Raw genomic sequence first — 16632 nt, forward strand, 5'->3', positions numbered from 1 at the left:
TATGTTTTCACCTTTATAGAATATTTATACAACCTTTTTCATATGGTGCAAATATGTGTGATCAACCGATGACGAAACAGTAATTAAATAGTAAACAACATTGAAAAAAAATGTCTTGCAATATGTCGTCATTCAACTTATTCCAGGTTGTAATACCAAAAATATGGCAGTTTTGATATCATATTTATTTAAACCAACGCCAAATATATACCTTTTGTTTCAAGTGATGCAAACGTCAAAAAAGTTGTATTATCTTGCAGTTTCAGAGTATACTGTTACATATCTGAATGATGCTCTTAATGACTATTTAAGATTACGTTCGTACATTCCATAACATAAGTATTGACACAAACATGTATTCGCTACTTCGGTTCCCTCGACACCTACCCTTTTCGAGCCAATAACAAGCAGACACTCCCGACAACAATGACAACCACAGTGAGAATAGCGGATATAACTATCACAGGTGTCGTTTGCAAACTGCTCACATCTAAAGAAGCTTGATACAAAAGAGGGTTATAATAAAATAGAAATGGCTGGGCAAGCGAAATAAACCCGACCTAAAAATGAACAGGCCACAATTTCTTGAATAATCTTTAAATTTCCGAATGATTTCATTTGAAAGTGTTTTTATCTGCAGAAAATAAAATTAAAAAAGAAGAAATACCATTATAATACAACAAAATATTTTTTTTGTCCAGTAAAGATTGCAAAGTATATAATTAAAGTCAGATAATTTAAAATAAAGAGCAAATATACAAAATGTTATGTATATACGATGTATTTTCGGTCATTTGTTTTACACAGTAGTATTAAGTAAGCAAAATCGAATGGGTCATCGGGAATAAAAAATTAATACTAACGATAAGGTCGGTTTCACTGAGTACCTCATATCTGACAAATTTGAAAATGTATTTTTGAATTAATATTGTAATAATTATAAAATAAATGTCGATGCACTTCGATAACGTAACTTTATCAAATCAGTTTTATCTAAACTAGTATACATGTATTTGACATTTTCACCATTTATCTTACCCCCACAGAATATACCACTCCACCCAGGAGTACAGCCGTTTATACATTCACCGGTAGATGAATTACATCGGTTTCCATGTTCGTCACCTTGGCAGTTGGCACTGCATTTAGTATTGCACTTTTTGCCCCAATAATCGTTTTCACATCCCAACAGACATACCCCGTCGAAATCGCACGGGACAACCGAGTAAGGTCTTTTGCAGTTACTACAAGTTTCGTTGCAATAGCTTCCATAAGTAAGATAACAGCCGTTCAAGCATTCGCCAGTTTGTCTGTCACATTGCGGAAACCCGTTTCTTTGGCGACATCCTTGGCCACATCTTAGCGAACAACTTTCTAAATACGTTCGTGTACAGTCCTTACATATTCCACTTGAGCTATTACATAGCCCTTTCAAACATTCATTTGAACAACTTTTTTCGCAAAACTCGCCAAAATAACTAAGTTCACATTCCTGACATATTCCACTTGATGTATTACATATCCCATTCAAACATTGTTCTGAACAAGTTTTTTCGCAATATTTGCCAAAGTAACCAGAGTTACAATCCTTACAAATTCCACTTGAGCTATTACATGTCCCATTCAAACATTCATCTGAACAAGTTTTTTCGCAATACTTGCCAAAGTGACCAGGGTTACAGTCCTTACATATTCCACTTGATGTATTACATGTCCCATTCAAACATTCTTCTGGGCAAGTTTTGTCGCAGTACTTGCCATAATAACCAGTTGTACAGTCTTTACATATTCCACTTGAGCTATTACATATCCCATTCAAACATTCTTCTGAACAATCTTTCTCGCAAAACTTGCCAAATACACCAAGTGTACATTCCTGACAAATGCCACTTGAGCGATTACATTTCCCATTCAAACATTCAACTGGGCAAGTTTTATCGCAATTTTCGCCATATTTACTAGGTGTACAGTTTGTACAAATTCCACTTTGTACATTACAGATCCTGTTCAAACATTTTTCTGAACAATTTTTCTCACAAAAATTGCCGAAATAACCAGGTTTGCATCGATTAAAGCAGCCTTCTTCTAAGGACCAATTTGATTCACACTTTAGTTTGAGAGCTGCAAACGAAAACAGTTCTGCAATACTCTAATTATAAAGTAAATAAAGAATGACTGTGTAAAATTTCAATTTATAAATGTAAATATTATCAATGTATTTTTGTTCTGAATTCAATGTTTCTGTAATTCAAATAGGCATTTGTAAGCGAAATAAACTGAAGCTATCGCATGAGTGATGCACGCATGCGTTTACTTTTTTTCCTACTGGGCTTGTTCTTGTAGCGTCATTTATTTTAACACCACAGAATAATTAACGTAGTTCTTATTTGGGTCAAGGTCAATTTAAAAATAACAATAAAGCGAGTATGGCTTGACTTCAAAAATCAACGTTTAATTACGATGTTCAAGGGCACAAAGGTCAAATATGGTTGGCCTGGGTCAACGATTTACCTGCCAGGCACTATGTATCAGAGCGATACTTCTTAGTTCGCTTCCCCAACTCCAATAAAACTATAAATGTACTAAGGACGAAAGGGCATATACTAGGCAATACTTTGAGTAAGGTTTTAATGTGTACCAAGTACCAAAGTGTCAAAGTGATTGCTTTAAAACAGTGAAAGCAGTTTACTCCAATATAGCCCAAAGGGTAACTATCATATTCAATGGCACATAATATTCTGATAATGTGTACCAAGTACCAAAGTGTCAAAGTGATTCCTTTAAAACAGTGAAAGCAGTTTACTCCAAAATAGCCCAAAGGGTAACACTCATATTCAATGGCACATAATATTCTGGTAATGTGTAACAAGTATCAGAGTGATAGGACTACACTTGTTGTATTTCCCTCCACAAACTTTTCTCAACAGACTGCCCGTCCGACTAACTGACCAACCGACAGTATGGATACCCCTGTATTGTTCCCTTCAATGTTTTAAGGTGATTTTATAACGTATAACTGCTCGGTCAACACAACTTTTGTTTGTGGTATCTTTAATACGAACATACCGGTTTTTAGCCAAAACAATATTTAAAAATATATTTGGAAATGATATCATACGTTAATGTATATCATTCTGCAGTTGATAATTCGTTTATCTTGTTTGAATGACTTATCAGGTAAACAGTTTAAAACGTTTTGAATAATTTTACCGTCTAACGAACTGATGAAGGTTAATTACTAAAAGGCTCATTTGGAAAAAAATGAACAGATGTATTAAATGCCTGTCATCCTATTCTACTGCATACATCCAGAACAATATATGTTCCTCGGCTTCTTAAAATATCTCCTTTAATTGAAAACTAAGTTCAGAACACGTATCATCCTATTATTCTAAAGAAAGAAAAGACACTTCAAACACATCGTCTTTGTTAACCCACATACAACATAACTTAATAATAATACAAGAACACATTCTTATTCATTAGTTATAATGCATTCTCATCGGAGGTACATTAATTGCCATGAACTAATTTTAAATTACCATCAACAGATTCCTAAAGTATTCTTACTTTTATGTATTAAAAGTCAACATGATCAAATTAGATTTAAATATAGTAGTAAGAAAGGTTTAGGCTAAAGAATTTACGGTTCCTTAAAATGCAAAAGATTATGATATGTTTTCATAGACATTTATTTGATTACTAGCTGTAAAATAGTGTTGTCATATTGACCGCAAAACCATTATTTACCACCGCTAACGTCCCGGTCAATAACAATGGTTTTAGTCCACGTGACAGCATATGTCAAAGCTTAACTATTTATATCATAAATCATATTTTTTTAGACATGAATGAGCTTGAGATGATTAAACGGTTATAAATAAGTATCATTCTACAACAAAATACACTCCCTTTCAGAAGCGAAGTTTATTCATTTATATTATTTGGAACTCCACTGCCATTATCCATCGAAAACAACTTCGGATGAAATTGGACGAATGTCAGAACTATTTATAATAAGGCCTCAAAAAATAAATTGTGTGGTTCGGGTAACATGGCCCCCAAGAATAGGTAGGGTAGGTAGGGAATTTTTGTTTTTGTTTTTGGTTTCTAGTTTGGTACAGGTTTGTTCGCTTTGTTTTTGTCCTTTTTCAACAGAATTTCAGTTATATAAGTAAAATTGCTGAGCATCGATGCAATTAGGTGGTGCATTGCCAGTTTTGTTGTCCTTCGTCACACACCTTCCGAAAGCAAAACATATTGATAATTAAATGTGACAATACTGACCTGCTTCAGCATCTCAAAAACATTTCTCTGCCATTCTCCAAAAGTAAAAATAGGAATACTTTATTAACTGTACAAATGGCAACAGACCCAGGTTTCAGTCCCAGTTTAAAAGAACAACATAACAAGTGAAAAGGATCATGCCTTGTCCTGCAGTTGTGGGTGGGGTATATCAAAATTAGACCGGCATTCAATCTTATGTGTGGGAAAACTTTTATCCAGAGACATTTTGTTCCATTGTATATACCTCCAAGAATTTCCCGATAAATTGTACGGCAGGAATATCGTACAGTTGTTCTTCATACAAACGGGTTCATGGCCCCTTGTCGGGTGTTGACATGTCAATCTCGGATACAGACCCCGGCTCGAACAAAAACATTATCTCTACATCTTCGAAACTCATCTTGGTTGTTATGAGCTTAAACTCCTGACGTTCTGGAGTGGGTTTTTTTGCAAGTCGCACCAAAAAAAAACAGTAGGGTCGGCGCTATTTTCCAGGAAGGGTCGGGTGACCGGAACCACACAATTTATTTTTTTAGGCCTAACTATGCTGTAAATAGATCGCGTAGAAATTTCAATCCAGCAGTTAAACTTATTGGCATTACAGATCGGAATTGTTATCATTTATGCAATAATACTATTTATTGGCAATTAATTTAAATATTTAGTAATATCTAACAGTGCAATATATATATAATAATTAAATTTAACGAACTTCTTTTACTGATATATATTTAATAATAGCTATGTTTAGTTTTTATTGTGTTTGATTATAGATTTTGTGGCTATATTTGGAATAATGTGTATCTTAGTTTATTACAGATGTAGGTAAATAAATACGACGTAAAGAATATATTTTCTATTTAAGATGTTTGTGACCATTAAACTCCGAATATAACGTGTTAAAACAGTTATTCCTTTAATAACTTATTAGTATAGTATAGTATACTTTATAATTTATAACAGATACAAAAGTGGCATTTGTCTTGCTTAATATAAGGTTACGATGTGCATTACATTGTTATTATCATTATCAACTAATAATAGATGGTCGACAGAAATGACTTACTGCATGCACGAGAAGACTCATCTTCATCGAAGTAGCAATCGTCTATTCCGTCACATACCATGTTTTTATGGATGCACTGACGCGCGATGTCACAGTAAAACCCGCCTCTCTGAAGGCATCTCTTCATGGCTGTAAGAAAGAGAAACATGCAGCATCTTTTTCACAAATCAACGAATATGAACGTATGTTTTAAATTAGGAATTCACTCATCATTATTAGATATAAAAGAGTTAAATGGTCTTATAAACAAATAACAGTAAGTGTAGTTTTTTGCGACCATTGCAAACAATATACATCGCCTCAAATACAAGTATACAAAATCAATTTATACTTTATGAACAGCATATGCCTTGCTTATTATATTTAAATGAATTTAATATGTTAACTATTAAACACCTTATGACAAAACAATGACTTTAGTGAATGACTGTCTGTTAGAATTGTTTATTTAAATACGATTTATTCTTGTCTTTTATAATTTTGAACATAATACTGAGAATATGCAGAGATGACTTACTGCATTCAGGGGGTCTCTCATCTTCACCGTAAGCACAGTGATAAACACCGTCACATACCCTATCCATGCTGATACACTCCTCACTAATATAACAGTAGAACATTCCTCTTTCAAGGCATTCATCATACCTGTCTGTAATCAGGAATAAAAAGGGTGACTCTTATATCACAAATTAATGAAATAACGATACCGTTTTGAATAGTCTTAAATACTTAAATCCGTTCAAGATCACCCCTTTAACTCTTTAATTCGTAGAATATGTGCGATCACTTAAACATACATTTTGTCGCAATAACATTTATTATATATATATATCGACAAATTTCTAATCGGCCTCTTAGTTTTTAACATAATTTAGGTATAGCAATCAGATAAAATTTCATATTACCAATAAAAGTTTAATACACTTACTTTATAATATGTAAAACCGAACTTTATTGAAATTGATCACCGGAACAAACTTAACAGATATGGTTAACATGGACTGCAAGATCAAATAATGGAGATAATTTTGTGGATGGCCGCCCCCCCCCCCCCTCTGATAAATAACACGTGTGAGCCCCCTGAGATTTGGTTTCAGCGACTGGGCGCGCACGTAGGCTTCAATAGGTCCCACACGTGCTTGATATGATTTAAATACGGACCTTTTCTAGGCCATTAGAGTGTTCGCACGTTATTTGCTGCATACCTTACTTGAATGTAAGAGAACGATGTTGTTTTTTTAGTTAACACGTGCCGTAAAAGACCGATATAAGTCTTCATGTCAATACCCTATATTTGTGTGTACCTCTAATACCGATAATACAATTGTTTGCATTGGATCCTTTTTCGAACAGCCGGTCCAAAATGATAGATCTTTATTTCAATAAAAAATGATTTCATTCCACTTTATTGCTTTGACAGTGCGCAGTCACCTGAGGGCCGTCGGCTTGCGGTGCCGTCACCCCATGTAGCTTTCGATTCTTACCTCAAATATTGGGTGTTGACAATAATACCTATATCGGTATTATACGGCACGTTTTAACTGAAAATATACATTCTCTTTTTTTTTTTAAATCTCTCCACTTGAGAAATAAATTCAATAATCCAAATAAGCTGACTTGTAATTATATCCGAAACGGTCTTTGGTAGCAGTCAATGTGTTTATATCCACATTTTAACCGAGAATTGCAGCAGAATATAAGTTAAGTAATTATTCATGCAGCATTTTTTCAACATATTTCACTAAAAGTTTTTTAAAGTTTAAAGGGGGGGGGATTGTTTGGAAGTACCTGTACAGTATATATTTCAAGTATTAACATTAAACTATTAGCCTTGGTTTTGATAAGCAATTGTCCTTAACACGAATGCTTATTACCACATTTTACGTGATATGAATCTCCTAATGATCAGATATTTCATTGTGGGTTTATCATTCATATGACATTTACGCTTATCTGAATTTAAGTGAGTCATTAGTTTTCATTCCTTATTAGGTATGAAAAATAAGCAAAGAAAAAACCCGATGTGATATACAGGGCTTACAAGTAAATGACGAGAAAGTTTGTCTCTGTACTTTTCATCGTAGTAGTAAAATTGTTATTATTGCTACATTTAAAACATCATAGTTTATTCGTTAAACCTCAGATACCTTTATCACAATAACATGGTTATTAGTATCGGAATCAATAAAACCAACAAATTCATCGGTTCAAATTTAATTTACCCCAGTTCCATGTATGCAATATCCAGGGAAGATATGCCTGAAACAAAAAAAGTGTGATAAACATGAAGCAATCCAAGACTCTCAGCTTTGTTAAGTATACAATTATACTTTTAGCAGCACACCAGTAGATGTTAAACAAAACCGTCATTCTTCGGGTACTGTACACTTTTGGTAAAATATGGAAATATGTGGTTAATATATATATTCAGCACTTTGTTTTTGTAATCCGAAATACTATTGATGATTTATTGATTCATAACATAATTAGTATTTGTCTTGAAAACAATATTTATTAAAATTATCAAGATAATATAACTTCGAATGTCTATCTGCAAATATTAACACAGAGAATTAGAGACCAGTATTTACTCACGTGTGATGACGCTTTATTTTTTAATAAATCAACATTGGACTTAAGTTTTATGTTTAAAACCATTTTCGTATTTATAAGTAAAGCTTAGCATTTATTTTATCTTTAGCTAATACTAAATTAGAAGCAATATTTAATTTAGCATTATCACAAGATAACAAGTTGATAAATTAGGTCATATTGTTCCAGTGCATATAGTTCTATAATAATAATGAAATCACTAAAGAATATATTGTGCACGTTGATCCCAATCCCAAATTAAGGACACACTTTAAAATTACATTAAAATTCGTATATTTACTCATATAACTTTGTATACATTTGCGGTCATCTCAGCATTTATGTCTACATCTAACTTCTTCAATATTAAGGTTGTCTTAACCTAAAAAGTAAAATCCTTATTGCTAACTCATTGCTTTTGATACAAAATAAATATTTTTCAATCGCATAATCTTGTTAAAAATATAAAAAAATAGATTTTGTCATTTGAACACCATTGTTGTAAGTAACTTCTAAAACAAGTAAAACTTTTTATCTGTATATTAGTAACACACGCATATATATATATATGTATATCAATATGCAAGGTCAAGTCAACATTCAACACCTGTGATTAACTATGATCCAATTGACCCGAAATGCAATTCCAATGTAAGTATTTTCATAAGCTTAAAGTTTTCAACACTGAAATGTATTCTCTCCTTCCTGAGCAGTAACTATTCTTATATATTTTGTAAAAGCGATACTGACCATAAACAATATATATGCAAAAAGCTACAGAAACATGCTCAGTAGCATAAAGTTTAAACATAAACCCGGTTTAGTGGCAATGGGCAACGCCAAAGACATAGAACACAAATTCACTAACAAGAAACATAGAACAGCACACAACTCTACAAACAGCACAGTGCATAAATTATATATATATATATATATATATATATATATATATATATATATATATATATATATATATATATACATATATATATATATGAATAAATGTTTATCAAGAATTGTTAGGTACCGCCTTGGAACGGTCAGTAAAATGTAAATTTACGGGGGGTTTAAACCAGTTTATGTGCACAAACCTCACTCTTATCCCAACAATTCTTAATAAAGATAAAACGCAAAAGATAAATCTTATCAAAGTATGCATTAACTTGAGGAAACTTTTCAATAAAACAAATAATAATAAAAAACGAAAAGGTAAACCCCAAGTACTTCTTTGATTAGAGATCCCAACTCTATCTGCAGACGGAGGGAAACAATTCAGAGCACCTAATGCAAATACTTTTCAAAGATACGATGCAGTCATCGTTAGAAACCAAAAGCTTCACACACAGTCTGCCTTAAAAGGTTGAAAACTGTGTGATCATAGAGTTTCATTATAAAAAAGCATCATTGTACTAAAACTGGGAACAAATAAAGAAAAACATTATTAAAAATAAAAGCGACTAGTATATGATATTCTCTCCTTCCAAATGATTTGAAAACGTAAAATATTTGAAGAAATTTAAGTCATAGCTAAAACACTCGGTGTCAGTCAACATGTGTCCGCCAAAAACGGTTTTAAAGATAACCAACATAAACAGTAAACCTCAACTATACATCAATTATATCTGAAATAATAGAACAGAAACCGTTGTTTTGCTTTAAGGAACGACTGTTTTGACTATAACTCTTCTGACCCCAAAAGCAATCAAATGCACGTCTTTACATAAGTTTCCTAATCTTTGAGCGAATTCTTGTTTTAGAACCAGCTACCTTGACCTTACTGGTCCCTATTGAAATTCTAATGTAGGCAAGATGATTCTAAATAATGTAGACTTTTTTAAAAAGTAGCTTGTGGTTGCTACAAGCATTGATGTGGTGAAGGTCAAGGTCATGTTATCAAAAAAGCAAGTAGTCAAAGAGAAATGTGTTCACTATCTGTTGAATGAACTTTTTAATTTATACCATCATCCAATTAAAGGTTCAAATAGATAAATACATACATTACTCATTGTCAATTGTAGGCGCCTGATGGTTTCAAAAAGTCCAGCGTATATCCAAACATGAGTATTTACTTTTCTAAACATAAGTACCATTACTTAAGTAGGATCCTGGTTCATAACTCAAAATTTACAGTTAAGAGTTGAACCATAGTTCTGTTTTAAGCGCTTTTTAAATTGCTGTTAAAAAGTGTGACGAAGCTATAAGCAATTTTAATATTTATTAATTTATTGAATTAGAAAGCCAGCATGCAGATTTTATCATCTTTTATAAAAACAATTTATCTTATTAATGAGTATATATTTGTCTCTAAAACCATTGTTATATTTTATAAATTGTGATCCCTTATGTAATTTTCAAATATCAATGGCTTAGAGAATGACATTCAAATGTAATAAGTCCTTTTGCACAAGCATGGATTATTTATATCAATCAGACCAAATGATCTTACATTTTTTCATAACGTAAAAATAATGATATTCTAGCAATGTTTATAGTATTTCTATCATTTTGCAATGACCGCTTAACTAATCTAATAGGACAAATGCCCGAACGCCATCAACTGCCCCTCTATATGCTTGGACGAACAGTCATGGAGTTACTTTATCCGCCAGAAGACGCGTTGATTAATATTCTGTAAAATTCTCAGGTTTGAATACACCAAATGGAAGGAAACTTAACGGTATCGCAGGACCATAGAGGTGCCCGCGTTCGCAAATGTCTTAAATGTAATAGTGTAATGAATAAAACTTACAAAGCAGAAAATCTGTATCCATGCCATCGTGACGAATGAATTTTAACTGGTCCTGTCAGGCTTAAAACTATTGTATTATATTTTATTTATAATAACAATTTTGAAAGCGCAGATCGAACACCATGTACAAAAAGAGTTGATTACCGCAATCAGCCTAATATGACAATACAACAATAACAGTCAGGATGCTCTTACTTAGCATTTGCGTCCTTGTTTCAATGCAGTTCATGAGGTGTATTCTGGTGTTCTGACCTAAATTATTATTTACGGAGTGGATTGAGAGCGAAATAAGTGCTTTATCATTTACATTTTACTGACCTTTCCAAGGCGGTACCTAACAATTCTTGATAAACATACCTAGTTTTTAATATAATATATATATGCACTGTGTTATTTGTGGAGTTTTGTGATGTTGTTCCATGTTCCTTATTTTTTATTTTTGTGTTTTATGTCTTCGGTGTTTACCCTGTGCCATTAACCTTACTTTAACCTTTGGCTATTGAGCTTGTTTCTGTAGTTTTCCACATAAATATCAGTAGACGCTATTACAATTTACCATATACAATACATTGTTAGAAAACAATTGAAGAAGACTATCAGTATGCATGTTCATTCAATTGGTAATGAGAAAATGTATGCTCATCGGTAAGATGATGATACTTAGTCTTAGTTCAATACAACACCTAAGTTATTTTGTCACAGGATGATTCATAAATGAAGTGCACTCTTCCGAGATTAAAAATAAATATTTGAGCCACAAGATCAATGCGTATGAGGAATTTAAACAATATAAGGTCTGGTCACCAAAGACAAACAATGGAAACCACAATCAATGACCACGTGCATGCTTGAAAACAATTAAAGAAAGAGAAGATATTGTATATTTAACGGTATGTTGACCAAGTTCATTTTAAGTATCTCGCTTCCTGATGTATAAAAGGGCAGCAAGATACTGGTGTAACAATTTATATATGTCGTGTTTGGTGTTGATTGTTACTTTGCTAATTTCGTTTGGCCGATTATGCATCCCCGTTCTCAAATAGCAGTCCACAGATTTAACGTGTGCCTAAAATTCAAGAAAAAATAATCTTTATTCAAAGTCTGGTGTAGCCTGACAAAAATATAATGCTCTAAGTGAGATATTTTCTAGCAAAACATAACAATGAACTGGTGACCTGGAGCTAAAAGCATAGTGTTCAAAAATGTTAGACACGTTAAAGGTATTTACAAGGTATTTACAACAAATGTTTATGCCCATGCAGACAATGAAAAAGTAAGATGGATTAGAGCACAGTATACAATAATTACATTAACTAGTTATCCGACTGTACGGTCAGTCCACACGCGCACGGTTCCACTACTTTACATACCACATTATAATGGTTGGTTCTTTCAACAATATAAATTAAAGAAACATATAGTATGCATTTTAAACAGAAAAGTTGTAAGAAGCAAAATGTACACGGGAAAATACAGCATGGTATAGTAATGTGTAGTTGGTAAACAATATCTTATTCATTTCTTTACTTTATCTTGGTAGAAAAGAGTATGGCTAAGAGGGTGTACTTAATGTAATTTTGTTGACACTATCTGAAACAGTTATGTACATAAACATGGTTGCTCATATGATAAGCTCAACTCCTCCTTACATGTAACTATCCAACTCTCTGTCATGCCACTGGTCTAACAATAACAGCACCTACCATTGTTTAAAAATGTTAATAAAATATACCAAATCGTAACAGCTTAATAAAAACCTGCCGAAAAAAAACACACAAAATAATACATTTAAAAACCAAAACAAAGAAAAGCATTAGCCCTTGAAATTTGAGTTTGATAAAAAAAAACTCAAAATGCCCACTGAAATACTGTCTGGTTTATAAATACCACATCCTGTCTAGCAAATACTAACCAAGACAAAGGCTATAAAGTATTCAGTGCTACACCTTATGTTTCTCAATATCTCTATCTGAAGAAATAATATATAATTTTCATATTTAGCATTTGTAAGGTGGACCTGTCCAGGTGCGGATCAGCTTCCTACAATCTAGGTAGTTTTTAGAGCACCTCATTTCAATTGGAACGCTGTTCCACACCTGATTGGTCTCAAAATCAAATATATTTCTGTTCGCATACAAATTAGTATTATTTTAGATACAAAGATACGGCACCACAAATATTTTTTTTGAAATCATAAACAAGCGCAGGTGTATATTTCAATAGGGATTCGCTATGTTCCGACACCGGAAATGAAAGAACGTAAAAATACGGGGTTCAATAATTAGTAAGAATAGTTCATATATCCGTTTTAACATTCAAAGCTGTAATTAGGAGTTGAGCAATTTTTTAACAAAGAAAATTATATCAGATTTAAATTAGAAAGGCATTTACGTTTTTCCGGAAATGTATCAATACAAAATGAAATTGTTCAGAGTCGAAGTTATCAGAACTTCCCAATCAGCAATGTCTATAAGAAAGGTTGTAGTTCAAGCGTGACATTGACCTCTGACCTATAGACATGACATTTTATCGCGATTTGCCGTCTTTTGCTGAACCAAATCATTTTAAAATCCGTCCATTCATGGTTAAGATATAGCTGGAACAAGCAGACGGCTGACAGTTTACTATGTTTCACATACGAGTACCAAACACAGAATTCAAACCCATTATAGTGATATAAACCACGCCTTTTGGTAAACGGTATTCGTGTTTGGTATCACAAGTCTCGTCTCAAACTCAAGCTTCTTCAAAGTTTAAGTTAAGCTCACGTTTCGATTTGATTGCTGTGAACAACATAATCGTCAATATATTATTATAGAAATGTAAGATTCGACGATTGATTTGCCATGACCTTCAGTTTATCAAATCTTTTTAATTGGTTGATTGAACAATTGTCACATGTTGATAGCATCACATGGACGCTTACACCAAATGCAACGATAACACCAAACATCATCCGAATATTGGACCTTTACATCAAATAAGGCACAATTCGTTATTTAGTCAAGTTCTGTAATGCTTGTTTTATTGGCATTACACCCATTATAAATACGTGTTGTTTTAGAACTGTTCTATCAATTTCATTTCAACGATTTTTTTCCGTTTGTTTCATCAGTTAGGCAGTAAACAGAAGACAAATTTTGGATATTTTGAAATCAAAATATACTCAGCTTGCTAATAACGTATGAAAACTTAAATAAATAAAATAAAAAAAAAACAGTATATAATAATTGGAATAGCAACAATTGATTATTGAATGGATGAGTGAATAAAAAAATGAATGAACGATCGAACGAACGAACTAACGAACGTACGAACAAACGAACGACAAACAAAGGGAAGGATGAATGGACGGATGGATGAAGAAATGAATGCAGTAAGAAACAAACGAATAAACATTCTTACGAATTAACGGACGGATTAGTCCGGCAGATAAAAGCCAAAATTCAACTTAACCATGCAATCGCGTATATACAAAATGTTTTTGCATTTTTGAGTAGGTTAGACCGTTAAGTTAACGAATCCGAGTGATGCCACGCTGGCATCTTTGGGCAACAAGCTAAAACAAGATGGCTGCCAACATGGCTGCCGAAAAAGGAAAAAACACATACAATTACTATATTTTTTTATTAAGATACATGTTTATATAACAACTGATTACATCGCAGCAATAACAATCTCCTGTATACATGTTCTGGTTAAAGACGGCATTTGCTCATGAAAAAACATCAAATTGTCACTTTTTGATAAAAATTAGTTACCAAAGTAGTACAACAATTGCATAATGAGAAAGGAGAATACTATGAAGTACATGTGTATCGTGTTATATAGGTTTGTGATTGTTAAGTTAACTACGTGCTAGCAAAACTATAATTATAATAAATTTGCAAGTTTGAGCAGATGACTATGTCATGTTCGTAATGTACGTTACAATGTCTACTCAACTCATTTACATTTTCTTATTTTGGGATTTATAATTGTCGTGTTTAAAATATAAAACTGTATCCGAGCGAAAAAACTTTACTGCATATATTCATATTTCATTAATATAAAATAGCAACCCATAATATTCACGGTACAATGAAATGTAACATACGTAACCAAGGCCACTTAATTTTAGTTCTTTTGACGACAGATATGCATCGTGATGAAAATATAAAACCATAACAACATGGCAAAATAACTGAAAAGAATAACGTTATGATTATACTTTTGCACATTTTAGCAGAGGTCCATGTAATACATGATTATGTAATGAAACTTACGTTACCACGTCTACTTAATTCCAATTCTTTTTACTATAAATAAACATTGTGGTAAACATGTTGACCTATATCAAAGAGATAAAAACGGAATTTATGAATGATGTACTTAATATACTCAATACTAATAACACCACAAAAGAGACTTAAATTGTATATGAAAGAACTCTATAGGAAACACTTGTTTCATTTGACACGTTTTGATTTCAGTGTTTCATCGGTCTAGTTAAATATTATATAAGCGAGCTTATACATTGATTTCCTAATTGATCTGTACGTTACAGCACATATCTTTTCCACGACAAGCACAGAACACATTGCATGACAGTCAATAGCTATTACAACGCTATCGTATTCTAATGCACGTCATTTGACTTTCACATGAACAACTTATGAGTTATCACTCATGCGCTCGTTTTACATTATCAATGAATAATTCAGTTGTGGGGGGAGTGACTGAAGCTTTGGTGCTGATGCTGGATACTTTTTTAGCCCATGCAACAAGTGTTATGTCTGCCATTGCATTTTTTCCGTCGAGCCCGTAACAAGCAGCAACAAAGGACGTCGATTCCCTGACGATGACGTTTTGAGTCAATGTTTTATTTCCAATAGACTCAAATGTGTATTAATGAGAATTAAGAATCTTTATAGCTGTACCCTTTCCGATTCCATGACATCGCGCCACTGTGTCACAACCGGATAATGCATGAGCTGCTGGTAAATCCAGTTTTATATCTTTGTTAACATCAACAGTCGCGTTGATGTCAATAACTGCACGGCCTTGTATTGGTGATTCCATTCATACTTTCAAAGACACTTGATGTACTAAAAATGATAAAGGGCCAGAACAAACACATCCGTGTCGTCAGATATTATGCATATACCACTTTCAGTCTCATTGGCAACCAGAACAATTTGTTTAACAAGGATATTATCCGCCTCTTCATATATTGTTCGCATGTCTTCCCGTCTTATCGTTACACTCTCTGTAACATCAAGTGGTACATCATCTTCCCCAGTTATAACGAGTTTGTGTTTTGAGCCCGTTTCTGGGAATCTTCACATATGAGAGAAATCAACTGTTTCTTGTTTTCTGGTACAATAAGGTGGGTATATATCAAATACAAAATATACATTGAAGTCGGCCAGTTTCCTTTCAGTATATCTCCTAAATATCTCGAAAATGTAACCCTTGACCGTTCCATTTGTGTGCCAGCGAAATAAATATAAAATTGCAGAGCCGTCAATTATAACACTATCTGCTTTGATGATTGTCTTGCAGACGTTTCTACCTGTAAAAGCTTCTTCAAATGTGATGAGATCATTTGATGCAGTAAATAAAGAGGTGGGAACAGGCGACAATTAATACGATAACATATTATTTCAAGCCAATTTCGCGTGAACTCGCTTGTAGACCAATAACTCTGGTATAGATTAACTCTGTGTCAAATGATCGCAACTCACCTATCTTAAGCGACATCTTTGGTGCGGCTTTGTTGTAACTGATTGCGGAATGGCTTCGTGGAATGGTTTTGGCCATCCGTGTTCAAAGTCTTTCATTTGCTTCATACCAATTGCGATGGCATCGTTTACATTTACTACAGGTGAGGCAATCTTTCCGGTAACAACATTTACCAGCTCTTGTGGGTGATCGATGGGCCACAATGGATGAATGC

At 33.2% G+C, this 16632-nt stretch overlaps 1 protein-coding gene and 1 long non-coding RNA gene across 2 annotated transcripts; both read right to left on the reverse strand.

Annotated features, from left to right (window-relative positions):
• Positions 1-383: 383 nt before the first annotated feature.
• On the reverse strand, positions 384-5937 carry LOC128208715 (cell death abnormality protein 1-like). The gene is made up of 4 exons (XM_052912263.1): positions 5871-5937; positions 5354-5482; positions 1039-2121; positions 384-499 (listed from the first exon to the last, which is right to left on the reverse strand). Exons 1-4 carry the CDS (start codon positions 5935-5937, stop codon positions 384-386), a joined length of 1395 nt encoding a protein of 464 aa, XP_052768223.1.
• Positions 5936-10803, reverse strand: LOC128208097 (uncharacterized). Its single transcript, XR_008256844.1, has 3 exons — positions 10695-10803; positions 7576-7612; positions 5936-6002 (listed from the first exon to the last, which is right to left on the reverse strand). It is a non-coding gene; the product is annotated as an uncharacterized LOC128208097 (long non-coding RNA).
• Positions 10804-16632: the final 5829 nt, after the last annotated feature.

The sequence above is a fragment of the Mya arenaria genome, chromosome 11, assembly GCF_026914265.1.
Source record: "Mya arenaria isolate MELC-2E11 chromosome 11, ASM2691426v1".
Taxonomy (NCBI): domain Eukaryota; kingdom Metazoa; phylum Mollusca; class Bivalvia; order Myida; family Myidae; genus Mya; species Mya arenaria.